Source organism: Melozone crissalis, unplaced genomic scaffold (assembly GCF_028551555.1).
Source record: "Melozone crissalis strain CALT ecotype California unplaced genomic scaffold, PUWL_Pcris_2 ptg000018l_1, whole genome shotgun sequence".
Lineage (NCBI taxonomy): Eukaryota > Metazoa > Chordata > Aves > Passeriformes > Passerellidae > Melozone > Melozone crissalis.
In genome coordinates this window covers 2768036-2795373 of record NW_026535796.1, presented here as the reverse complement: position 1 = coordinate 2795373, position 27338 = coordinate 2768036, and the positions used below count along the sequence as shown (strand labels likewise).

The following is a 27338-nucleotide window of genomic DNA, read 5'->3' as shown; positions in this document are numbered from 1 at the left end:
CAGAGTGGCTGTGCAGCTCCTCCTGAGGGTGGCCAGGTTCAGGATGGAGGTGCTCAAGGGCTTCCCTGGACACTGATGCTGGGGAACCAGAGGATGGATGGCCCCATTCTGCAGAAGAGCAGCAGAACCCCCTAATTTCAATTAATTAAATTAAATGGTCCACACATGTGGTGATGGGAATTTCCATATTCTATGTACTTTCTGGATACAGGCACAGGAGTTCAGTGGAGTTCACTATCGACCCTGCACTTTACTCAGAAGGATTCAGTTCTGGAATTCAAGAATGTGAGACATTCCCAGTGAAAGGATAAGGGAATGTTGCTGTCCCTTCCCAGCTCTGCAGCCCTACCTGGTGTCCCTTCCCATCAGCTGTGAATGCAGGGCCAGCTCTGCTGGACAGAAGGGGAAGGATGCTCCCTGTGATCCCAACCCCTCTCCTGCCATCCAGAGGCACCAGCCCTGCAGGGATTTGGGAAATCACTGCCACCCCGTGCTGGGTGTGTCCCCAGGGATTAAGGTGTCCCATTCTTTGCAGGCAAGAGCTCCCTGGAAACACCATGGAACTCATCTGCTGAGCCAAAGGAGATGGAGTTCATTCCCTGGGCCTGAGGCCATGAGGGTCATTGCACGGGGAATAGAGCTGGGGAACAGCACTGAGCCCAGCTGCACTGCTTGGAGCCATGTGGATCCAGGAGGGAGGAGGAAAGCCATGCTGCAATGTGCTCCCAGCAGAGCATCCCACAAAAATCACGCAAGCCAATGCCCCTGCTCACTTCTCCTGCAGGAATACAGCACCATGCGGTGGGTGGTATTGATTAATCAGGAGGCTCAAGGAAACCTTCAGCCTCTTTGGGCCCTACTGGGATCCTTGAGGAGAGCAGTGGAAGTGATCAGCATGTTCAGACCCCCGTGTCCATGGCAGGGTAATTTCTGCAGGCTGTTTTTACTTTTGGCTCCTCAAAGACCCTCTGGAGGGAGAGCTGGAGCGACTGCACGGAGCAGGGCCTCCAGCGCCTCCCTGCCAAGAAGTAGATGAAGGGTTTGATGCTGCTGTGGATGCAGGTGAGGAGGAAAACAACTTGTGAGGACACAGCGATGTAACCGAGCTGCTGCAGGAAATTGAAGAGGTTGAGGAGGAGAGTGAAGAGTGCAATGATGACGACAACGATGTCGCGCCTCTTGGGTTGCTGCTGCTGGCAGCCCTGCTTGGACTTGATGAAATCGACTGTGTGAGAAATGGCCACAGGTGCAGCAAAGAGGAGCAGGATGACGGTGTACATGGAGATGAAAACTGCCCGGCAGTGCTCCTGCTGCTGTGATGGGCACAGGAATGTCACCGTGGGAATGACAGCAAAGAGAGCAAAGAAGGCCCAGTATTGGACAGTGCCCAGCACCCACAACAGGCGCTCGGGAAGCTCCCAGTGGCAGCAGAGCCAGCAGAGCTTGTACACACACTGCACATTACTGCCACCTATCAACCACAACAGCCCCCAGTAGGGGGACACCACTGACAGCTGGAAAAGGAAATTCAGGTACAGCAGGGGCAAGATATGAGAGCAGGACACATCCTCCACCAGGATGAGGAGGGCAGACGGGACCGCAAAGAGGAGGTAGAGGAAGTCCATGACAGCCAGGTCAAAGAAGTCAGAGTTCCTGCTTCTCATGCTGAGGAGGCCGATGACAGCCCCATTCCCAGCCAGCCCACAGAGGCAGATGAGCAGTGTCACACTGTTTATGGCCACATCAGTGTTATCTGTCTCACACAGATCATCTCCTTCAGTGGGTGAGGCAGGAGATGGGGACACGGTGGTCACCTCCATGGATGGACGCTGGGCAGACAATGGGATGTTGCCCCTGGCTGTGGTCAGAGTGGATGGGTAGTCAGTGCTTGGAGAATGCAGGGATGGACCATGTGGCTCCTCAGCAGCTTCCTGCAGTGGGAAGGATTCAGTGGGGAGGAGTGAGGTGGGAGGGCAGTGGCTATTTGGCAGGGAATGTGAAAGAAAAGCTCAGGGCAGAGGATGGATGACCTGGGGTTGGCCGTGTGGTCAGCGGGAGAGGGTGTCAGGAACAGAGCAGCTGCTGCAGGAGAGGAAGGTGGGGTAGGGAGGAAGGCAAACATTCCACTGACCTGTTCCCTGTGGGGCAGCAGCAGGCAAAGGGGTCTGTGCAGATCAGCAGCGCTTCCTGGTCTGTTGGAGATGAAGGGGAGACGACCATCCTTTAATGCATCGAACTCCAACTTTATTGATCAATCAATCACCTTATATAACAGTACTAACGAACTTCATGCATATTCTGTAATCCAATGTCATGATAGGCTAACAGAGAAATTTCTAACCACTCCTCTTGTTTTAGAATACCTACAATTGTTTATTAAAAACAGAACCAGTGTTCCCAAAACTTCTTCATCAGTTCTCAGGGTGCCAGCTTTTCCCAGAGACGGTGTTCTTCTTGTTATGGGAAGACAGCCTGAGAACTTTATTGTTTATAAAGTGATGCCTGAGAGAGTCTAATTGTTTATGGAAATCAGAAGGCTGAGAACTGTTAGAAACTGCTTTACTTTTCTCTTCTACTTTTCTCTCAATTGTATGTCTCATGGCCTCTTTCTTTAAGCCATTCCTGAAAAACTCTCCAACACTGGTCCCTCTTGCTCCTTTGGGATCCATGTCCTAAAGCGGCTCCTGCCAGGTCAGGGACATGAAGGAGAAAGTGCCCAGGTCACCAGGAGCTCCCCATTCCCGTCCTACTGGCTCTCTCTGTGCCCTGTCCTGGTGCTGCTCCCCAAGGCTTGGTGGGGTCATAGGGCAGGTGGAAGTTGTTCTACAACTTTGGCTATGTCACAGCTCCACTCCCTCTGAGGTATTTATCTTGATTTTTTTTTTCTTTGCCACAAAGGAATTGACTTCTGTCAACAGTCCGCCTGAAGAATTTGCAAATGGATCCTCATTTCCTTCTCATTAGAAATACTCCTTCCCTGCCAAATTTCCCATACTCCATTCACTTTCTCTCTACCATTCCTTATTTTTCTTGTCAGAGGTGTCAATGTCCCTCCTGCAGCAGAGGGATGCTGGTGGTGCTGGTGGCACTGGAATGCTGCTGGCAGTTCTGGCAGTGCTGTTGAAGCATCTGGCTGCTTGTCAGAAACTGCTCCCATTCTGGGAAGAGCTCCAGAGCCATTGCCAAAATCTTCCCTGGGCCCAAGGAAGGACAACTGAGGCAAGAATTCCCATTTTTGTCATTCCAATGCAGGCTCCCAGAGCCCAAGGGAAGAACAGCACTCAGTGTCTTGTAGCCAGGCTATCAGTAATTGGAGCCCACCTTAACTACTGCCAATCCTCTTGATGATGCAGTGAAAGCTATCAGGGACCAGGGTGCTGTGAACTCCCTGCCAGCCCTTCTCCAGAGCTGCTCCTGCTCCTCCTCAGTCCTGGGAACACTTAGGATTGTTTTTGTGGCTGTCTGATTCCAGACTGTCCCTCTGCCAGCAGAGACACCTTCCACTATGCCAGGTCTCTCCAAACTCCATCCAGCCTGGCCTTGGACGCTTTCAGGGATCCAGGGACGGCCATTGCCTTACTGAGCAACCTGTGCCAGGGCCTTGCCACCCTCAGGGAAGGATTTCTTCCCAATATCCAAGCTAAACCCACCCTCTGTCAGTGGGAAGCCATTGCCCCTTGTCCTGTCATTCCATGCCCTTGTCCAAAGTCCCTCTCCACCTCTCTTGGAGCCCCATCAGCTCCTGGATCATGAAGTGTTTGCCCTTGAAAGGATTGGGCTGGTGAGGGGATGTGAGATTCCATAGCTGGGGACACAAACACGGTGTCAGCAGGAAGGGAGGTGACAGTTCTGGTCCCAGGGCCAGCAGTTTCCAGCAGAAGCATCCCAGATCCCTGAGGCCCATGTCAGCCTGGGTGGGAACCATCTTGGAATCCACTGTAGGCTGCTGTGTGAGTCCCAAAGGAGTATAGAGGACGACTCAGATGAAACCTGCAACTTTCTAAGGATTAAAGCCATGAGAGCAGCATTCATTCTCAGAAGAAATTTCATTGCTCAAATCCCAAATCATCCCTCTACTGCGTGCCAGTGCACCAGCTCACACTGAATTTATTATTGCATGGATCCTCTTGGACGCTGCGAGGTGCGTGTCCAGTGCCAAATTATGGTATACAAGTGGGAAAACTAGATTTGAACAAGAAATCAAAGTTTAGCAGCACATTTGTTGTGCAGGGTCCTAAGGACCCACCCCAGGAAATAGAGGGGACAAGTTCAGGCTTGACCATTCCAGGGAACCTCCTGCAGATCCCGGCCCAGGGACAGCAGCTGGAGCCTGGCAGCTGAGGGCAGTGCACTGCGGGCAAGTTCTCCAGGCTGCCAGAGGAAACCAGGTCAGACTCTTCTCTTCCACCTTCGTCAGGGCCCCCTCATTGGGCTGTGTGGTGGTTTTGCACGGGAGGTGTTTACAGAAGTGGTGTCAGTTTCTGTTGAACGCTCAATCTGTAGAGCGACTGGGAAAGCTGTGTACGCCTCTGTGAAAAACACATGTTAAAGATGGAGAATCTCGGGAAAGCTCTTTCTCTTGTGGCAGGTACAGCGGTATCCCAGCTGGGCGGCCCTGCCGTGGAGCCGCCCCCTTCCCGGGGCTGCCCCGGCCCAGCCTCACCTGTCGGCCTCAGGCAGGGCAGGGCAGGGCAGGCCGCAGAGCCAATGCTGAGCTGAGCTGTGACTCTGACATCTTGCTCAGCCTCGCCTCTGCCTTAGCCTGAGCCCCATGGCCCGAGCCGGACCCCAGGAACAGCCCCGGGCCGGGGCCAGAGGTTCGCCCATCAACTCCTCCCCTCTGGTCCCAGCTCCCCAAAACACCGAGCCCCGTCTGACCATCTACAAGCCTTCAGCAAGGTATTAACTCGTTCAGTCCTTCAGTCCTCCCTCGAGTGAGAGAAAAGAACTACATACAAGCATGTAAAAAGCAACATAAAAACATCAAAGTCAGTAAAGGAACTGTTAGATCCCAGACAGGAGGGATAAGGAGATACCTTGATCTTAAGGCTGCAATCCTCTTGTAAAGTTATAAAGAAGAGACTCTGTTTCCCTATAACACATGAAAACATGAAGAGATGAAGAGTTCCAATTGTGATAAGTAGGTATGATTCGTGCTGATAAAAATTGAAACAATAATCAATATTGATACACTAATTAATATTTGAGAATAATAAAATAGTTAATAGTTAAAAGTTGTAATGCCAAAGAAGAGAGGGAAAGGAGGGGCTCCAACCCCCCTTCCCAGCAGATGCTCTCAAGGACCACAAGAAAGAAGCTGAAGATACAGTTTCTAAAAATAACCAAGAACCTGGTTGGGTCCCAAGAAAAGGCTAATTATAAGGGATTTATTGTCTTGATATGTAGATGCAGTGATACGTTAGTCTTGGCTTACATTGTTCTGGCTTGGTGCGCCTGTGTAACCCAAAGGTGAATTAAAGGACAACGAAGAAGACTACAGAGCCTTCATCAGTGACGACCCCCAAAGACTTGTGCGACCACCAAACCGAGTGGTGGCGCATGCGTGATAAGCAAGGTAATGAGGGCAGAGATAGAGATATGACGAACCGAAAATAGGAGGAGATGGTATTGACACATGGTATATAAAGGGTAATTTTACTTAGCAAGCTCGTACGTGAGGTGGCAAGGACCCCAGAACCCTGCCCTCTGTACCCCCCTCCCCCCCCCCCGGTTATCGTTTGCTTATGCGCTATTATTGGAAACACATTATCCCTTATTTTAATCAAATTATACTGTATCCAATTTTTTATTTTTTATTTTACTATTCAATTTAAATTGTTACTACTTTTAATATTGTTTGGGTTTTTTTATGATGGGATAATTGGGCAAACAAAATGATCCCAAAGCCATTTGCTCTCTGATATCTCCATGGGCAATCCTCTCCTTCTCCAATTGTTTTCCTGCTCCAGCTGTATCGTGTCCACAGCCAGGAAGGAGGTATCTCCCTGGCTTTTGTGCCAGGCACACAGGACCAGGCTGCCACATCCTCCTTGCCATCTGTCCTGTCCCTCACCCCTCCCTGTGCTGCTCCACATGGAAGCTGTGGGTGGGAAAAGATGGAAAAGCCACGTTTGGGGGACAGCAGCGTTGCTCAGGTGTGTCTGTTTGTCAGCCCTGCAGCTGTGTGAGGGCAGGAGAAGCAGCAGAGGTGTCACCATGAGCACTTTGTCCCCTGGCACGGAGGGAGCCAGCCCTGCCTGCTGGAGCCAGCCCGGTGGGAAGGCATCCCAGGGGAGCTGGAATGAGGAGAGCCACGACAACTGGAGCCAGTGTGACAGCAGGCAGTGGAGCAAAGTGCCTGTCCCACTGCTGCTGCTGCTGCTGCTGTGCCTGTGTGGGATGGTGGGAATGGGGCTGTGCTCTGGCTCCTTGGCCAACAGCAGTGCCCATCCTCTGATTGACTTCCTCAGGGGCTGGGAGCTGTGCAAAGGAATTCACCCCCTCTGTTAATGTTGCCTTGCAGAGGGCTTTTGAGGATGTGCCAGAGCCAGGGCATAGGGACAACACAGTGGAATCATCATCAAGTGGAATCATCAAGAAAGAGAGACATCACAAAATAGAACCATAAAATATCCAGAGTTGGAAGGAAGCCACAAGGATCATGGAGTTGAGCTCCTGGCCCTGCACAGGACATGCCAACAATCCCAGCCTGTGCCTGAGAGCATTGTCCAAATGCTCCTTGAGCTCTGTCAGGCTGGTGCTGTGTGCAGCAGGGGAACTCCTGCCTGGGGCAATTTTGGTGACAGGAGGAATACTCATGGAATGGTTTTGGTTGTGTCCTGGTTTAGTGAATATTTGGGAGCAAACCTTTAAATGGGATCCCCTTTCAGAGGCTTTCTCAAGAAAACAAATTCAAGCAGCCTCTTCCCCAGCTGGTTCAGGAAAAGATTTCCTGAGAGAAAAGTGGAAGAACTGTTTATTTAACAAGGAAAGTATTCACAAGCATTAGAAATGAAAACAATATGAAACAATAAAATCTCTTGCTGTTCTGAAGAGTTGGCAAATTCAGACAGTCCTTGTTGTGGAGTGTAGTTTGGCTCACTCAGTCCCTTCTCAGTCCCTCTGGTGCTGGAAAATGCCACGTCCCAGGCCCTGGTGGGCCACAGGTGTGAGCTCCCAGTGCTCTTCTGGGTTTTCAGTCCAGAGCAGGTTTGAACAGTTCCAAGCGAAAGGAAAACCACAGTCCAGGGAACTTCTCTGCCACAGCAAGGTGAAAAAACCCAAAAGCAAAGGAGAGCTCTGTGCTGCATGTCTGTGCTGCAGACAGCACGGTCTGGGAGCAGGAATGGGGAGGAGTGAGCGCAGCTTCTGAAAACAAACTGCTGCATCTGCTCTGCCCCTCTTTGCTCAAGAACCAGTCTGAAATGTGCAAAACCTATTTCTGGGCTAAACAGATGAGTGGGGATACAATTCAGCTCATAAAGTCACTCCAGGACAGGTTGGAAGGAACAGCAGAGATCATCTCATTCCATCTCTCCTTCTTCCATGGGCTGGGACAACCAGGAAACCTTTTGCTTTGAAGTCTTGGTCATTTGAAAGGAAGCTCAGGTAGGGAGTGGCCTGGGTGACAGTGGAGACAAGGAAGGTGCTGGGAAGGAGAAAAAGTACATGGACGTATAATGGTCCTTCTGCACTTGTCTTGGGTGGGACTTCCTGGCTGTGCTGTTCTTCCATGGACAAGAGGTTGTACATTGGAAAGATTTGCCTTTCCAATGGACAGGAAATGGGAGTCAGGGAGAGAAAAACCCTCTCAGATGACCAAGTCTCTCTCTTCTGTTAATAATCAACAACTCTGTCAATAAATGCTCCTTAGGTGTTTAACCTCACATGTGTTTCCAAAGCCTGACTCATCACCCACAGCTTTCACTCTCACTTCCCTTTCCAGAACCAGTGGCATGTTGGTTTTTCCTGGATTTATAGCAGTGGGAAAAGGAGGGACAACTTCCCCCTGAGCAAGAGATGTGGCTGCTGCCCAGGTCTCTCCCAGCAGGAATCAGGAGCTCTTGGCACTGCCAACATCCCAACCATTGCAGGCACGTGCCTTAGGAAGGGCTCTGGTATGAGACAGGAACCTGCCCTGCTCCCAGAGCAGCCAGAGGCTTTAGAGTGGGATAAAAGAAGGAAATGAGCTATTTTGGACACTGTTTAGCAGGCACAGGCTCTGCGGTGAAGCCTGGATGTGGTTTATTCATCAAATTCAGAGGCTAGGACCACCACAGTGGAAAGAAACAAAAACCATGAATGCAAATCTGATTGAGAGGTGGTTACAGAATGACAAAGATCAGGAGAGGCTGGGCTGTGGCTGGAGCTGCTGTGCAGAGTGGCTGTGCAGCCCCTCCTGAGGGTGGCCAGGTTCAGGATGGAGGTGCTCAAGGGCTTCCCTGGACACTGATGCTGGGGAACCAGAGGATGGATGGCCCCATTCTGCAGAAGAGCAGCATAACCCCCTAATCTCTGTACAAATAAATGGTTCAAGCATCTGGTGATAGGAATTTCCATATTTCGTGTACTCTCTGGTACAGGCACAAAGGATCAGTGGAGTTCACAATTTACTCACAAGGATTTAGTTCTGGAATTGAAGAATGTGAGACATTCCCACTGAAAGGATAAGGAAATGTTGCTGTCCCTCCCCAGCTCTGAAGCCCTACCTGGTGTCCCTTCCCATCAGCTGGGAATGCAGGGCCGGCTCTGCTGGACAGAAGGGGAAGGATGTTCCCAGTGATCCCAATCCCTCTCCTGCCATCCAGAGGCACCAGCCCTGCACGGATTTGGGAAATCACTGCCACCCCGTGCTGGGTGTGTCCCCAGGGATTAAGGTGTCCCATTCTTTGCCAAAAAGATCTCCCTGGAAACACCATGGAACTCATCTGCTGAGCCAAAGGAGATGGAGTTCATTCCCTGGGGCTGAGGCCATGAGGGTCATTCCATGGGGAATAGAGCTGGGGAACAGCACTGAGCCCAGCTGCACTGCTTGGAGCCATGTGGATCCAGGAGGGAGCCTGAAAGCCATGTTCCAATGTGCTCCCTGCAGAGCATCCCACAAAAATCACCCAAGGCAATGCCCCTGCTCCCTTCTCCTGCAGGAATACAACACCACAGGGAGGGTGTTCCTGTGGATATTTATTCATCAGTTATTCCTGAATAATATAAACGAAAGCTCTCAGCCTCTGGCCCAGGTCCTTCAGCAGAGCAGTGGAAGGCATCCACAGGCTCACATCCCCATGTCCCTGGGGGACTCAGTGCTATCGGCTGTTCTTTCTTTCTGCTACTCAAACACCCTCTGAAGGGAGAACCGGAGGGACCTCACTGTACAATGCCTCCAGTAGCTCACAATGGAAAAGGTCCTCCAGGAACTCCCTGCAAGAAGTAGATTAAGGGTTTCATGCTGCTGTTGGTAGGGTGAGCAGGAAAACAGCCTGGGAGGGCACATCGATGTACCCAAGCTGCTGCAGGAAATGGCAGAAGCTGAGGAGGAGAGTTGACAGTGCAGTGAGGTGGAGAAGCATGTCACGCGTCTTGGGGTGCTGCTGCTGGGAGCCCCACTTTGCTCTAATGAAATCAATTGTGCCAGAAATGGCCACGGGAGCAGCCATAAGGAACAGGATGATGGTGTACATGGAGATGAGAGGCAGCCGGCAGTGCTCCTGCTCTTGTGAGTGGAACAGGAATGTCACCATGGGAATGACAGTGAGAAGAGCAAAGAAGGCCCAGGACTGGACACTTCCCACCACCAGCTACATTCGCTCGGAAAGGTCCCAGTGGCAGCGCTGGAAGATGTTGTACATGTAGAGCACAGTGCCAGCTGGCCTGAGCCAGAACAGCCTCCTGTAGCACAGACCACTGAGAGTTGGAAAGGGAAACGCAGGTACAGCAGGGGCATTACAGGAGAGCAGGACACGTCCTCCAGCAGGAAGAGGAGGGCAGAGAGGACGGTGAGGAGAAGGAAGAGGAAGTCGGCAACAGGCAGCTTGAAGATGCCAATGTTATGGGTTTTCAGGCTGGGAACAGGGCTGTGCTCTGGCTCCTCAGATAAGCAGTGTCACACTGTGTATGGCCGCACTGGTGACCTCTATATCACACAGATCATCTCTTTCAGTGGGTGAGGCAGGAGATGGGGACACGGTGGCCTCCTCCATGGATGGACTCTGGGCAGGCAGTGGGATGTGGCCCCTGGCTGTGATCAGAGTGGATGGGCAGTCAGTGCTTGGAGAATCCAGGGATGGGCCCTTTGGCTCCTCAGCAGCTCCCTGCAGTGGGAAGGATTCAGTGGAGAGGGATGTGATGTGCAGGGGAAGAGGGCAGTAGAAATTGCTGGGAGACAAAGGTAGGAGGCTTGGGAGTTCAGAAGAAGACACAGAAGGGAAGCTCAGGGCAGAGCAGGGGGGAGTTGGGGAGGGCCCTGCAGTCACCGTGAGAGTGTGGCAGGAACAGAGCAGTTGCTGCAGGAGAGGAAGGTGGGGTAGGGAGGAAGGCAAACATTCCACTGACCTGTTCCCTGTGGGGCAGCAGCAGGCAAAGGGCTCTGTGCAGATCAGCGGCGCTTCCTGGTCCCTCTTGTTCCTTTGGGATCCGTGTCCTAAAGCGGCTCCTGCCAGGTCAGGGACATGAAGGAGAAAGTGCCCAGCTCACCAGGAGCTCCCCACTCCTGCCCCACTGGCTCCTCTCTCTTTGCCCTGTCCTGGTGTTGCTCCTCAATGCTCGGTGGAGTCATGGGAAAGTCAGAAATTGCATCTTTGGCTCTGTAAGAATTTCACTTCCTCACACTTATTTATCATGGCTTTTTGCTACAGAGGAAGTGACTTTTGTCAAAAGCTCCAAATGAAACATTTTGCAGATGGTTTATCATTCCCTCCTGATGGAAAACATTTCTTCCCTGCAGAGTGGCCCATTCTCCGACTGCCTTCCCTCTCCTGGCAGGTTTCTACCATTCCCTGCTTTCCTTCTCTGACACAGGTCACGGTCCCTCCAGCAGCAGAGGGATGCTGGTGGTGCTGGTGGCCCTGGAATGCTGACAGTGCTGAATGTTCTGATGAGGCAGCTGGGTGCTTGTCAGAAGTAACTCCAATTCCGTGAGGAGCTCAGGGATATTTGCCAAAGCCTCCCCTGGGCTCAAGGAAACAGAGCTGAGCTGCTCCCTATCCCATTCTATCCTATCCTATCCTATCCTATCCTATCCTATCCTATCCTATCCTATCCTATCCTATCCCAATCTCTGCACCCCATTCCCACCCCACTCTCCATTCTCACCCCATCCCATCACATCCCAAAGGTTTCCCAGATGGAGCCGCTCCCCCACTCTGAGCGCGGCCTGTCAGGCTCTGCTCTCCTCTGGCTTTGCCAGCATCCAGACCCCCTGCAGCCCCCTATGACCCTCTCCTGACCCCTCCAGCCTGCCCTGACACGGCAGAACCCATCCAGGGCTGATTTTTTTTCCCCTGACAGCTCCCCCTGCTCCACCAGGGACCCCGGCAGTGTCCCTGCTCCTCCTGGCCATAGGGTTCTAGGATCCAGGAGGGAGGAGGAAAACCCAGCTCCAATGTGCTCCTCAGGATCACACAGGATGATAAATGTGGCTGGAGCCAGTGCAAAAACAGATTTGGAGGCTTGCAGTGGTTTTGGGGCAAATTCTGTATCAAGAAGCGAAAGCACATGGCTAAAGGAAAAGTTCAAGTCAAGGTCACCTTTAATATCTCAGCACTCAGTGAATACAACCACCAGAGACCCCTCTGAATGATCCTCCAGGATCAGGAGAGGACTTGGAGAAGGAGATGGATGCATGGAAATGAGTCCTAGGAAAGTGATGTTTATGTATTAGATAAGAAAGACACACAACCCCTGTTGTAAAGTCTCACACCAAACAGAAATATGGAGACGTGTAAGAGCTGTAATGAGAGATGCAGGACTCCAGGTGGGGCTTCAAGATGCAGTTTCTTACATCCAAGAGGTTACAGCAGTCCAGGGTGGTGGGTGACAGAGCCTGTGCCCACAGCTGTCAGCTCCAGCTGCAGGCAGGCCTGGAGACCCTTTGCTTTAGGTTACATTGCATTACATACTTTTCTTTGCTGAGCATCTTAATACAGTAGAACCAATCTATACCTTAACTTTTATCTCTAGCCTACCCGAAATACTACAATTACCATATTCATGTTCCTTTTCTCCAATCACTAAAAGTTGTACATTACAGTTTAAGCTAGAACTTGTTAATCAGTTTTCTTGCATTCGAAAATTCTGAGACCTTTTTTCTACTTGCAACATCAGCAGGCTTGTTTGCCTGTGCTATCTCTCTGGTGGGTAAAAACATCTTCTTGTTTGAGGTGAGTTTATCCTTTGCTCTAAGTCATAAAACCCCCTTCTCACTAACTTACCCTTTGCCTCCTTGGTTATCCAGCAAGATTGGCTCAGCAATTCTTTTCTTCTATATCAAAACTTGCTTCCATCTCTATTCATTCATCAGATTCTACATTCAAAAATCTTTCTGCTAAGCATACATATATGTGAGACTATTTTGGCAAACTTTCATTCTTCCGAACAGACATCGTACTGTGTGTCCTTTGGAGGTAAAGAACTCCTGATTCCTAATGCTTCCCATTGTGTTTGAAAATTTATTCTGGGTGATTTTGGTGTCACTTCCAGTTCCCATCTCCACTCCACTCCCTATCCCATCCCATCCCATCCCATCCCATCCCATCCCAACCCATCCCATCCTGTGGCTGCTCCCCGCCTTGAAGCACTGTGCATTGGGCTCTGCTGCCTCCAGCTGAGACATTTGGGATCAGCAGCCTCCAGACCCTTCCTGACCTCCTCCAGACCCTTTGAGAGCTCTCTGACCCTTCTGGACCCCTCTGACTGTTGCCTGATTGATAAATGACACAAAACTCGGATAAGTTTTGTGGGTGCTTTATTAAGGGCCCGGGGGTGCCGGTGGACTAACGTCCCAAGTCCGAGCCCCCAATTTCACATATGGGTACTTCCCTTTTTATACATGCAATTCATAACAAGGTCTCCAAGAAACAGTTCCCCTTGCCTAGTCACAGTCCCCTTGTGATACATTCCTTAGTTCACAAGCAAGATCATAAATCTTCTGCTTATCTTATTCTAAGAGCATTGTATGCTGCCTCCAGACAGGTTAGCATTCTTACTTTCCTGCACTACTTTAAATATTTATTGAATTCCTAAGACTACCTGCTAGGTTACACACAAACCCAACACACACACTAGCAACAGCTACAAACTGCTTTTAACAAACCAATTCACACACAACTCATAACGAAACTATAATTAAACATTTTGCAAAATTTCATTTCTTTTCCAACATTTCCCCCCTTTTGAGCATCCTTCAGTCCTGCTGCAAGGATGCTCAATCAACAGTATTGACAGTAACATCTTCATAACGAGGTGGGGAGTGTTCTTCATTCTGCCACCCGCAGGTCATCGCCTTCAGCAACCGGAGAGATCGCTTCTTTTCCTTTTCAATCACACCTAAAAGGCATCTATATACAATCCATATAGTCACTAAAAATACTAAAAACATTAGTGCATGCTGTATAGCAGACGTAATCCAGCCAGACAGGTGAAGCCCCAAAGAATCAAATACTGCTCCTATCCAGTTATGCTGTGCTTCCTTTTCAATTTCCTTGGTTTTTGTTTCCACTTCTGCCAGTTGAGAAATATCTTTCTCAACTTCAAGTGTAACATTTGGAATGTGTACACAGCAATGATCTATTCTCCTACTTAGGTAACCACAAACTCCATGTTCTTTTAACAGTAGCAAATCCAATGCCATTCTGTTTTGTAGGGTCATTCTTGATGTAGCTTGCAATTGCAAATTTAGATCTTTAAATCCCTTCTTAGTAGCTGCTGCCAGCCTTTCTGTCTGTCCTAACAAATTGTTGAGCATCTCCCTATTTCGATATGTCGCTACCGGAGGGAATAATGACTCTAATATCCATCCAAATTGTACTCCTGAGCCAGGTTCATGCCACTGCTCCTCTAGGGATTCTTTCCTCTTTCTGAGTCCTTTCCTTTGGATCAATCTACTCTGTTTCCCGTATGGACACAATGTGGGAACCCCTAGGGTGATTTGTGTTACTGATCCATCTAGAGGTAAATGTGTGGTCCACTGTCCATGTCCCAACACCCAGACTAGATTTCCAGGGCTATGCACAGTAGTATATCTGCAATCTATAGGTCCATCCATGGACTCTCGGCTAACCATGTGATCATACCCCCTACACTCGCATCCCCACTTTAATGCCATTTTCACCGGTACCAATCCAATTCGGTCTTCCGGTGTATCACATGTAAAAACCTCAGCACAATTCCAATCCTCTTTCTGCGGTCTGAACTCTCGGGAAGATGTAGACGTGATAAGGGCCCTATAATGTGACTGATTCTTTACTCCTGACCATTGGATGCACCATTGTACTTCCCCAAGGTAATTATAGTGTTCCAAAACACTGGGTCCCCATAATGTCTTCCAACTATTCCAGGTGTCAAAATTCTGTGTGACATTCTGACAACTCATCTCATTTCGGTGGGATTTCATTCTTATTCGTACTGTATTGCATGGCTCATCTATTGGGGTTGCAATTAAACACTTCCTGGTATTTTGAATCCAACCATAATGATTGGGTTTCTTTTCACATTCCTCTCTAGTCATAGCCCGAATGGTCATACACAAATCCCTCCATACATCTACTGGTTTGGGAACTGACTGGCAGGACCATGAAACATTCTTGAATGTTTCAGGCATTTTGGTTACCAGTATTATTCCCCAGGGAATTGGTTCACCTGCAGCCTGTGGTAACGGTAGGCAAGTTGTTATTTTAGTCATGTTCTGCATGATCCCAAAATCTCTAATTAATCCTACCACTAAGTTTTCCTGCTCAGCATTCCGTTCTATTGTATCATTAGCCTCCCGTCTACTCCTTCTACCGTGTCTCTCTAAGGATAACATCATTCTGTCATGCCTCCACCATGCATTTCCTATTCTAGGATTAGTGACATTCGACCACCCACAACCTTTGCCTTCCTTCTCCCACCAACTGGTCCCGTCCTCTATTCTGTCCCAGGTCAGTTCCCTATTTTGCTTCCACCATTTGACCCGTAGGTTCCTTTGATATCTTGATCTTACTAGGAAGGAACAATTTATTCTGAGGGGTGGCCCATCCCACATGTCCACTGCCATTGATACTGGATCAACCTTTATGTTTTCAGCACGATCCCCTGTCCCTGGCAAAACCCTCATCTCATTTTTTTGTAATCAAAACTATCCCGTATCTTGACCAAACATGTATATTCTCCTGTATTGTTTGTGGTTACCTTAGTAAGATTCAATACCATGTTTCCTTGTTGTTTATCCTGATCCCAACCGACTCCGATCTTGCCTCGGCTTCTTTCAGCCCCCTGTTGCCATATTGCAGTAACTTCACCGGCCTCAATTCTCTGGCTGTCAAATATAACACAAGTTAATTGAACATCCATCCCTTCCATGACTGTAACCTTTGTTTCTTCAACCTGTACTAGAGTAGACCCTTGAATGGGTACTAGTCTCATGATCACTAGCAGTAATATAATTAAGAAGGCGGCTTTGCACAGAAGATCATCCGGGTTGGAGACACTATCTGGGTTTCCCATTGGAACGGTGCCTTCTTTACCCTGGTGTAATGGATCCAAGCATCCATCCCCTGGACCTTCACCGCCGTGTAGGTCGTCATCATCACCTGGTGGGGTCCGCTCCATGATTCCCGTAGCGGATCCGTGATCCACTTCTTGACGTACACCTGGTCCCCAGGCTGAATGTCGTGGACAGAATTCTCCAGCGTGAGCGGTCTATTCCACTGTAACGTATTTCTTAAAGAATTCAAGATCTTATTAAGTGACATAACATACTCTGCAATTGCCTGGTCCCCACTCACATGTACCTCCCCTTTTAATACAGTTGCATGATATGGTTTGCCATGTAGTATCTCATATGGACTTACGCCTATCTTTTCCATTGGTTTAATTCAAATCCTGAGTAGGGCCAAAGGCAAAGCTTGAGGCCAGTGCAGTTTAGCTTCCTGGCAAATCTTTTTGATTTGTCCTTTCAGGGTTTGATTCATCCTTTCCACCTGCCCACTAGACTCAGGTCTCCAGGGGGTATGCAAATTCCAAGTTATATCCAACAGTCATGCTAATTCCTGTACTACTCCGGCTATAAAATACGGACCCCTATCTGATGACTATCCTAAAGGTACTCCAAATCTTGGTATTATTTCTTTTAACAAGGTTTTTACCACCTCCTTAGCCTGATTAGTTCTACATGGAAAAGCTTCCGGCCACCCTGAGAACGTACATACGTACAGTAACAACTATCTGTATCCCTGTGCCCTAGGCAATTCGGAAAAATCAACCTGCCAGTAATCTCCTGGTTGTGGCCCGACTTGCAGCTTTCCCATTTGTATTTGTCTCCTAACTACTGGATTATTTTTCAAACATACCGGGCACATTGCATTAACTCTTTTTGCCATTGTTAACATCTGATTAGAGATTATCTCATTCTCCAAAAATTTTACCAATACTTCTGCCCCCCAATGACATTTATTATATTCTGATTCCAAAATAAATTTCATTATGCAAGTAGGTACCACTATTTGTCCCATTGGTGTAACATACCACCCAAGCTGATTCCTCTGTGCCCCTAGCAAGTTTATTAGTTTTCCATCTTCTATTGAATATTTGGGCTCCTGATTCAGGTATGGGGTAGCCAGATTCGTTCTTACCGGTACCAATGCCATTTGAGTCCATATTTCCCGTGCCACTTGCCGTGCTGTAACATCAGCAAATCGATTTCCTCTGTAAACGTCTCCTTCCGCAGTCTGATGTCCTCTAACATGCATAACTGCAACTGCTTTGGGACTATGTACCGCATCCAGTAGCTGTAGCACTTCTTCCCGGTGCTTGATGTCGGTTCCCTGTGAATTCAAAAGCCCCCTTTCCTTCCATAACGCCCCATGTACATGAACCACACCAAAGGCATATTTAGAATCCGTCCAGATATTAACCCTTTTGTCCTTGCTCAAATACAGGGCTCTGGTGAGTCCAATCACCTCTGCCTTCTGGGCCGAAGTTCCAGGTAACAAAGCCTTTGCCTCTATTACCTGATCCAATGTTACCACTGCATACCCGGCATAGCGAGTCCCATTCTCGACAAAACTGGATCCATCAGTGTATAGTTCCCATTCAGGGTCTTCCAGTGGTTCATCCTTTAGGTCGGGTCTGCTGGCATATACTTGTTCAATTACCTCTACGCAATCGTGCACCAGTCCCCCAGCCTCCTGGTCACTGCGTAAAAACTCTGCTGGATTAACATGATTAGTAGTCTTTATTTCAATATCATCCTGTTCTCTCAGGATAGCCTGGTATTGCAACATTCGACTGGATGATAGCCAGTGACCCCCCTTTTGCTCCAAAATGGCCATGACCGTATGGGGAGCAAACACTTTCATTTTTGCCCCCAAAGTCAATTTCCGGGCCTCTTGAATAAGAATTATTGTTGCCGCCACGGCTCGTAAACACGAGGGCCACCCGGAACTTACCGAATCCAGTTGTTTAGAGAAGTATCCCACTGGCTTCTTCCAGGATCCCACCTTCTGGACCCCCAATGCCAGTTTTTGCCTCTCATTCACGTACAACTGGAATTCCTTGGTCAGGTCAGGGAGTCCTAGGGCTGGGGCCTCCTTTAGTGCCTGCTTCAATTCCTGGAAGGCCTTCTTTTGCTGTGTCGTCCACTCCAACCAATGCTGCTTCAAGGCCTCATACAGTGGCTTGGCTAGGAGACCGTAATTCATGATCCACAGTCGACACCATCCCACCATTCCTAGAAAAGATCTCAATTCCTGATGGTTACGAGGCAAAGGAATAGCACATATTGCCTCTATTCGGTTTACTCCCAAACGTCTCTGCCCTTGTGTGATCTCACAACCGAGATAAATAACGCTATTTTTGACCAATTGAGCTTTTTCCTTAGAAACCCGATACCCTGCTTGGCCCAGCATGTTGAGTAATTGAATTGTTAATTCCACACACATTTCCCTTTCCTTGGTAGCCAGAAAAATGTCGTCCATGTACTGCAGAACTACATACAAGGATGGGGATATTGTTACCTGGGTTATCTTCCATTCCTCTAGCTCCTTGGCCAGTTGGTTTCCAAAAATAGTAGGGGAGTTTTTAAATCCCTGTGGGATTCTCATCCACGTAAGCTGCTTCTTTCTCCCAAAATCAGGACTCTCCCACTCGAAGGCAAAATATTTCTCTACTGCCAGTGGGATGCAGAAGAAGGCATCTTTAAGGTCAATCACTGAAAACCATTTAAACTCCTCTGATACAGATGTTAACAAGGTGTAAGGATTAGCAACAACTGGATGTATGTCTTTCACTATTTCATTAATAGCCCTCAAGTCCTGTACCAAACGGTACTTACCATTAGGCTTCCTCACTGGAAAAATTGGAGTATTATACTCCGATTCACATTCCTGTAATATTCCTTGAACCAAAAATTGTTTAATTAACGGGGCTACTCCCCTCCTTGCCTCAAGCTTCAAGGGGTATTGCTTTACCCTCACTGGTTGGGCCCCTTCCTTTAGTTCCACCTTTACTGGCTGCGCAGCTTTAGATTTTCCGGGGACCCCTGACTCCCATACCCAGGGTACTACAGCCTGCTCAATTTCTTCTGGAATAGGAGAGGCATCCACTTCCTTGATCACAAAAATGCCTGCTATTTGTTCCTCAGGTATTTCCAATTTCACCCTTTCCCCCTCAAATATTATTTTCACATTAAGTCGGGACAACAGGTCTCTGCCCTGAAGGGGTGTGGGGCAATTTGGCATATACAAAAATTGGTGATCTAATTCCTTCCCCCCAAACCTAAGATTTAAAGGTTGTAAAAATGGTTGTTCCTCTAGCTTCCCTGTTGCCCCCACCACCTGTACCGTTGTGTCACTCAAAGGTCCCAATCGTCTATTAAGTACAGAATATGTGGCTCCAGTGTCTACCATAAATTCTTGATCCTTTCCATCTATCTCTAAAACTACCCTCAAACCCTGGTCTAGTCAGCTTTGATTCTGATAGTTTCCCAAAATTAGTGCTTGAGCTACCTCTGCTGGTCCTCCCATGAATCCTCCCACAGGAGCATTCCCCATTGGACCTGTCCTTAATCCTATGTTTCCCATGCCCATACCTCCTCTAAGCGGGCATTCATTTTTCCAGTGTCCCAATTGTCGGCAAAACGCACACTGGTTTGGATCCAACCTCCCCATATTAGGTGCAAACCCAAATCCTCCCCGACCTCTTGCCAGCCCCCTCTGTCTGCGATTAGCTCCTCCCCGACCTCGACCCCTAATGGGTCTTCCTCCTGCCCCTGTCTGTTGCATTACAGCCAGAATACTAGCTTGTTGTCTTTTTGCAGTTTCTTTTTCCCTGTTGTTGTATACCTTCCATGCTACCTCCAACATTTTATCCAAACTCTGAGTGTCCTCTCCTTCCAGCTTTTGTAACTTTTTCCTAATATCCTCTTGTGATTGCCCCATAAACAACAATGGCAATTGAAGTTTTCCTGATTGATCCTCTACATCTAAATTAGTAAACTTCCAAGCCATGTCTTTTAATCGTTCTAAAAAGGCAGACGGAGACTCATTCTTGTCCTGCTTGACCGAATACAGCTTAGACCAATTCATAGTCTTAGGTATTCCTGTCCTAATTCCTTTCACCAACAATTCCTGATATCGTTTTACAGCCCTTATTCCTCCCGTAGGGTTTGGGTCCCACCTTGGTTCCTCACTAGGTACCAATTCATCAACTGTTTCATTTAGTTGTCTCAACCGAATCTCCTCACGAGCCTTTTCTCTAGTGGCCCTAATAACCATTTCCTTTTCCGTGGAATCCATGATAGTATCTAATAATACCTGTAAATCATTCCAGTCCAGATTCTGAGTCTTTATTACCATTTTAACCACCCTTGCCACCCTTTCAGGATCCTCCTGATAACTCCCCGCTGATTGCTTCCATATTACCAAATCCCTGGGGGAGAAAGGCACCTTTATAAGTATCCTTTCTCCCTGTGGTCCCACAGCTTCCCTTAACGGCGCAATTAACTGTGGCCCCTTCTGCCCCTTCCTCTCCTGGCGAGTCCGCCCTGCTGACGGAGTTCTTTTAACACTCTCATTCTTTTCACCATCATCACCATCACTATCACTCTCACTAGATCCCATTTTTATAGCTATATCCGCAGGGGGGGCAGGGGGCACATTAGGAGCAACCGGAACCCTCGGGGGTGCTATACAATAAGACAAATCTTCCTCGATTGAAAGATACAAATTACGCTCCTTTCTTTCTTTACATCTCACATGCTCCCTTTCATCATTCACTTCTAAAACCAAAATACCGCACTCCTTTTGCCATTCATCTTTCCGGTGTAAAACAAAGAACAAATCTAAATATGGTATTTCATCCCATTTCTCATTTTTCCTTAAAAATTGCATCAGAGATTCCATTATCCCCAATTCCAGTGTACCATTCACTGGCCATCCCGCTTCCCCAATCTCATATTCAGGCCACCAGTGATTACAATAATCTATCATTTTGCTTTTATCCAATTCTTGATAATACCCCTCACTTTTCCATTGTTTCAATATACAACCTAATGGCGTATTTCCAGGTATTTTACCATTGGCTTGCACTAAGGTTTTAAAAGTTTTAAAAGACATCATATTACAGCCTTTAATTCCACCTTTAATCCCAATAAACCAATATACCTTAAACCAATATACCTTCTCGCCGTCCTTCCCAAAAAAAAAAAAACAGGAGGCGAGTTCCGGTCCTGCGACCTTAGACGTCTTATGGTCGGAGCCTAGGCTTTTCTACAAACCACCAAATCCAAATCCAATTATCACCTTTTTCCAATATAAAGCACCTCCGGGCCTACCTTAATGCAGTTGTCCGACAGGCGCAGGGGTGGGTACGAACCGATGACTCCCCGAGAAATGCTCGGTGCCGGCTTGGAGTGGATCGAGACGCGGAACCACCCCGGCAACCTTCGGAGTCCTGCTGCGATCACCAGAAAAACTGTTGCCCGATTGATAAATGACACAAAACTCGGATAAGTTTTGTGGGTGCTTTATTAAGGGCCCGAGGGTGCCGGCGGACTAAGGCCCAAGTCCGAGCCCCCAATTTCACATATGAGTACTTCCCTTTTTATACATGCGATTCATAACAAGGTCTCCAAGAAACAGTTCCCCTTGCCTAGTCACAGTCCCCTTGTGATACATTCCTTAGTTCACAAGCAAGATCATAAATCTTCTGCTTATCTTATTCTAAGAGCATTGTACGCTGCCTCCAGACAGGTTAGCATTCTTACTTTCCTGCACTACTTTAAATATTTATTGAATTCCTAAGACTACCTGCTAGGTTACACACAAACCCAACACACACACTATCAACGGCTACAAACTGCTTTTAACAAACCAATTCACACACAACTCATAACGAAACTATAATTAAACATTTTGCAAAATTTCATTTCTTTTCCAACATGACAACCTCAAGGCCTGCGCTGGGACCAGATTTTCCCCTACATTCCCACTCATCTAGGACCATGAGCAGTGTCTCTCCTGCTCCCAGCCATTCCTGCTTTTGTACCTTGAAAAAAAAAATTCAGCAAAGAAATAACACTTTACAGCATTTAGCTGGAATGGTATCTCATGCCTTAACCTTGCTTCCAGGCCTGACTCGCTCAGATGTCTCAGGTACTAACACAGCTGAGAGAGCAGCATTTCTGCCACATTTGCCAGAGCAGATGCAGACGTGTGTGCACACAGCCAGCCAGGCAGGCAGAGTGAGCGCAAGGTGCCTGTGAGCAATTGCCCTGGCAGGCAGTGAAATGCTCCCTGCGGATCCCTTTGCATCTCCTCCCTGGGCCAAGGGCTGGGCCCGGAGCCCTGGGGGGATGGGCCCAGGAGCCGTGGGCGTTCGAGGATCAGCCCAGGGCAGCAGCCGGGAGAGATCCCAGCTGGGAGAGGCCCCAGTGCCAGGGAGCTTCTGCTCAGCGCTGCTGGGCCCAGCAGAGCTCCAAGGCTCTCCTTTGGGGCCGCTGCTCACAGGGCCCCAAGGCATGGGCGGCACTCACAGCAATGGCTCAGCCTGGCCACACTTGGGGCCAGCAGCTTCCTGGGACAGTGTCAGAGCAGGGATGCTGTGGCATCCAGGGCAGTACAATAATTTGCAAGGCTGTTGATAAAAGCCCAGGAGGTGGTTGGAGAGCAGCAGTTGCTGGGAGCAGAGGGTGTTTCTGATCAGTGCCACAGGAGCTGAGCCCAGGGGCTGCTCCTCAAGGCTGAGGCCTCCCAAGCACGGATCAGAGCCCAGAGCGACCTAGAAAGGGACTGGGGATGCAGCAGCACAGGGAGGGTGATCCTGTGGGTATTTATTGATCAGGAGACTCAAGGAATTTCTCAGTCACTGTCCCAGGGTCCTTCAGCAGTACAGTGGAAGGGATCAACAGGCTCAGACCCCGGTGTTTACCACAGGATCATTTCCACAGTCAGTGTTTTCTTCTGGCTCCTCAAACACCCTGTGGATTGCCTCCCTTAGGGACTGGATGGAGAAGTACTTCCTGCAGCTCTCCATGGAGCAGTGTCTCCAGCAGCTCCCCATGGAGCAGTCTCTCTTCCAGTTCCCCACCAAGAAGTAGATAAAGGGTTTGATGCTGCTATTGATGCTGGTGAGCAGGAAAACCACCTGGGAGGGTACACCTGTGTAACTGAGCTCCAGGAGAGACCAGAGACTGAGGGGCAGACTGACGAGTGCAACGAGGAAGACAACAATGTCAAGCCTCTTGTGTGGCTGCTGCTGGGAGCTAGGCTTGAGATGAATGAAGAGGATTGTGCTGGAAATGACCATGGGTACAGCAAATAGAAAAAGGTTGACAGCATACATGGAGGTGACAGCCACCTGCCATTGCTCCTGCTCGTGTGACTGGCACAGGGAAGTCACCGTGGGATTGACAGCAATGACAACAAAGAGGAAGGCCCAGAACAGGAGACTCATCACAACCCTCAGCAGATGCTCAGGAAGTTGGCAACCACAGAATACCAGGCAGAGGATGGACCTGCACCTCTCAATGCTGATGAACGTCAGCCGGTACAGCCCCATATTGTAGGCGAACAGCGACAGCTGGAAAAGCAAGCTCAAATACATTGGGGACATTATAGCAGAGAAGGAAACCTCCTCCACAAGGAATACCAGGGTGAAGGGGACCATGAAGATGAGGAAGAGGAAGTCGGTGATGGCCTGGTTGAAGATGAAATCGGTGATGGTATTAATGTGCAGTAGCCAGAGGAGAGCCCCGTTCCCAGCCAGCCCACAGAGGCCAACGAGCAGCATCACAAAGTGCATGGCCATGCTGGAGACATTGATCTCACACTGACCAGGTCCATCTGTTGGTGAGGTGAAAGGAGGGGATGCGGTGCTCACCTCCATGGATGGATGCTGGGCAGGCAGTGGGATGTGGCCCCTGGCTGTGGTCAGAGTGGATGGGCAGTCAGTGCTTGGAGAATCCAGGGATGGACAATGCGGCTCCTCAGCAGCTCCCTGCAGTGGGAAGGATTCAGTGGGGAGGAGAGAGATGTGCAGGGGAGGAGGGCAGTGGGAATGGTGGGATATGAGAGGGAGGTGGGAGGATTGGGCTGTTCAGCAGGGGATGCAGAAGCAAAGCTCAGGGCATTGGAGGAGGGAGCTGAGGAGGGCCCTGCGGTCACCAGGAGAGGGTGGCAGGAACAGAGCAGCTGCTGCAGGAGAGGAAGGTGGGGTAGGGAGGAAGGCAAACATTCCACTGACCTGTTCCCTGTGGGGCAGCAGCAGGCAAAGGGCTCTGTGCAGATCAGCGGCGCTTCCTGGTCCCTCTTGCTCCTTTGGGATCCATGTCCTAAAGCGGCTGCTGCCAGCTCAGGGACATGAAGGAGAAAGTGCCCAGGTCACCAGGAGCTCTCCATTCCTGTCCCACTGGATCCCATATCACTCCTCTCCATGCCCTATCCTGGTGTTATAAATGATCAATCGTGAGCCAAATTATCACAAATGAGATACGGTCTTCAAAACTACCACAGCCAAAGATACAGTGTCGATCCCGGGAACGACGCTGGGTGAACCTGGATCCAACCTCTATCGCATCAAATCCTCCCTTGTTCACGCAAGCAACGAGGTTTTATAAAGCTTATTGTGCCCGAGGCGAAGGAGTCCCAATTTCTTTTGTAACTCTTCACATTCATTGCTGTTTCTTTCAGCCTTCAGAGCTGGACAAAGACCGTCTCCAGGTGGATAGCCAGTGTTAATTGACTTCAGGGAAGCCATGTATTCACATGTATGCTCTGGTTTCCCTGGCTGTCTTGATTGATGTTATCCACAGGACGATGATCTCTTAGGCAGTTTCTGACAACTCGAGATACTGGTGCTCATTGTTCTGGGAGCGTCTATTCTTACACTAAAGTGTCGATTGCTATCTTAGCCTTGTCCGGGCATCTCAGAATCTGAATAGACATCTGCTTTCGGGCCATGTGTGGTCAGAGACATGTTCGGATTTCACAATCTTTATAAAATACATTCTTTAATAGCATGAATTATTTTTAACATCTATTACACTAGTGTTGCTCCCCAAGCCTTGGTGGAGTCATGTGAGAGTTGGAAATTGCATCTTTGTCTACATCAGAATTTTGCTTCCTCACAGTTTTTTATCTTGGGGTTTTTTTTGATAGAGAGGATGTACCTGAAAAGTTCCTAATAAAACATTTTGTAAGGGACTCCTAATTTGCTCCTGATGAGAAACACCCGTTCCCTGCAGAATGTGCCATTCTCCGACTGCCTTCCCTCTCCTGACAGGTTTCTACCATTCCTCCTTTCTCTTCCCTGAGGGGTCATGGTCCCTCCAGGAGCAGAGGGATACTGGTAGAACGGGAAGGTTGGCAGTGCTAGTGAGACAGCTGTGTGCTTCCCATAAACAACTCCTATTCCCAGAAAAGCTCCGGGATCATTGCCAAAGCCTCCCATGCATTCAAGGAAGCAGAGCTGAGCTGCTCCCTAACCTCCCCTCCCCTCGGCTCCCCTCCCCTATCCTATCCTATCCTATCCTATCCTATCCTATCCTATCCTATCCTATCCTATCCTATTCTATCCTATCCTATCCTATCCTATCCTCTCCCAATCTCTGCACCCCATTCCCACCCCACTCTCCATCCTCACCCCATCCTATCACATCCCACAGGTTTCCCAGATGGAGCCGCTCCCCCACTCTGAGCGTGTCCTGTCAGGCTCTGCTCTCCTCTGGCTTTGCCACCATCCAGACCCCCTGCAGCCCCCTCTGACCCTCTCCTGACCCCTCTAGCCATCTCTGACACCCCAGAACCCACCCAGAGCTGAGTTTTTTCTCTTGACAGCTCCACTCCTACTGGGACCTTGACAGTGTCCCTGCTCCTGCGGGCCACAGGGTTCTAGGACCCAGGAGGGAGGAGGAAAGCCCAGCTCCGATGACAAATGTATCTGGAGCCAGTGCAGAAACAGATTTGGAGGCCTGCAGTGATTTGAGGGAAAGTTCTGTAATAAGAAGCAACACTACATGGCCAAAGGAAAAGTTCAAGACAAGGTCGCCTTTAATATCTCAGCATTCAGTGAATACAAACACCAGAGACCCCTCTGAATGATCCTCGAGGATGAGGAAAGGACTTCCAATAGGAGGAGAACACATGAAAATTAGTTTAAAGAAAGAGATGTTTGTGTATTAGATAAGAAACACCCATTAATGATTATGTGTGGTTATATTGCACAAAACCCCTGTTGTAAAGTCTCACTACACACACAGATCAAATAGAGATCCTTCATTGTGTCCTGTGCAGGTAGAGAATTCCTGCTTCTTAATGCTTCCCATTGTGTTAGAATGTTTATTTCAGCCTATTTTGACGTCAAGATAGGGCAGAGGAGGAGGGAGCTGGGGAGGGCCCTGCGGTCACCTGGAGAGGGTGTCAGGAACAGAGCAGCTGCTGCAGGAGAGGAAGGTGGGGTAGGGAGGAAGGCAAACATTCCACTGACCTGTTCCCTGTGGGGCAGCAGCAGGCAAAGGGGTCTGTGCAGATCAGCGGCGCTTCCTGGTCCCTCTTGCTCCTTTGGGATCCATGTCCTAAAGCGGCTCCTGCCAGGTCAGGGACATGAAGGACAAAGTGCCCAGGTCACCTAGCTCCACTTAAGCTTTGGAGGTTTTCTAATACAAGTAGTGTATTCATGTTGAGAGTTGTAATGCTGATCTCTGACCATTGTGGGCAGTCCAAGCCCAAAGCACTGCACAAGCTCTGGGAAGGTGGGACAGAGGAGGAGCTGTGTTGGAAAAGCGGAATGTGTCTGAATGTGGGGGTTGGATTACAAAGTGTTTACAAAGCCTGTTAGTGTTTTGGGCAGTGTGCCTCTAGGTGCAAGTGCGCACCGCGCACTTTTCCTTTTACCTTATTTACAGCAACATTATACCTTACATGTCCTTTGCTGTAGTTCAATAAACTTCTAAAAATTTTAAGTGAGGCCTCGTTTCTGACAACAAGGAAAAAGACCACTTGATGTGTAGGAAAAACAAAAAAATCAAGATCAGTAACTCTGAGGCTGTGGATCTCTGAGCAAGCCGAAGTTGTAAAACCACTTTGACTCAGACACTGAGCCTTATGAAACAACAGCAGGTCATGGCACAGAGAGGAGCCAGCTGAATGGGGAGCTCCTGGTGACCTGGGCACTTTCTCCTTCATGTCCCTGACCTGGCAGGAGCCGCTTTAGGACATGGATCCCAAAGGAGCAAGAGGGACCAGGAAGCGCCGCTGATCTGCACAGAGCCCTTTGCCTGCTGCTGCCCCACAGGGAACAGGTCAGTGGAATGTTTGCCTTCCTCCCTACCCCACCTTCCTCTCCTGCAGCAGCTGCTCTGTTCCTGACACCCTCTCCAGTGACCGCAGGGCCCTCCCCAGGTCATCCATCCTCTCCATTTCCCTTCCACATCCCCTGCAGAACAACCCAACCCGCCCACCTCCCTCTCCCATCCCACCATTCCCACTGCCCTCCTTCCCTGCACATTTCACTTCTCCCCATGGAATCCTTCCCACTGCCAGGGAGCTGCTGAGGAGCCACATGGTCCATCCCTGGATTCTCCAAGCACTCACTGCCCATCCACTCTGACCACAGCCAGGGGCCACATCCCACTGCCTGCCCAGCGTCCATCC

The 27338-nt window shown here is 49.1% G+C and overlaps 2 protein-coding genes across 2 annotated transcripts; both read right to left on the bottom strand.

The window, feature by feature from the left end:
• Window positions 1-899: 899 nt before the first annotated feature.
• On the bottom strand, window positions 900-1820 carry LOC128936985 (mas-related G-protein coupled receptor member H-like). Its single transcript, XM_054276299.1, has one exon. The coding sequence runs from the start codon at window positions 1818-1820 to the stop codon at window positions 900-902; it is 921 nt and encodes a 306-aa protein (XP_054132274.1).
• A 20779-nt stretch (window positions 1821-22599) lies between these two features.
• Window positions 22600-23574, bottom strand: LOC128937069 (proto-oncogene Mas-like). The gene has a single exon (XM_054276423.1). The coding sequence runs from the start codon at window positions 23572-23574 to the stop codon at window positions 22600-22602; it is 975 nt and encodes a 324-aa protein (XP_054132398.1).
• Window positions 23575-27338: the final 3764 nt, after the last annotated feature.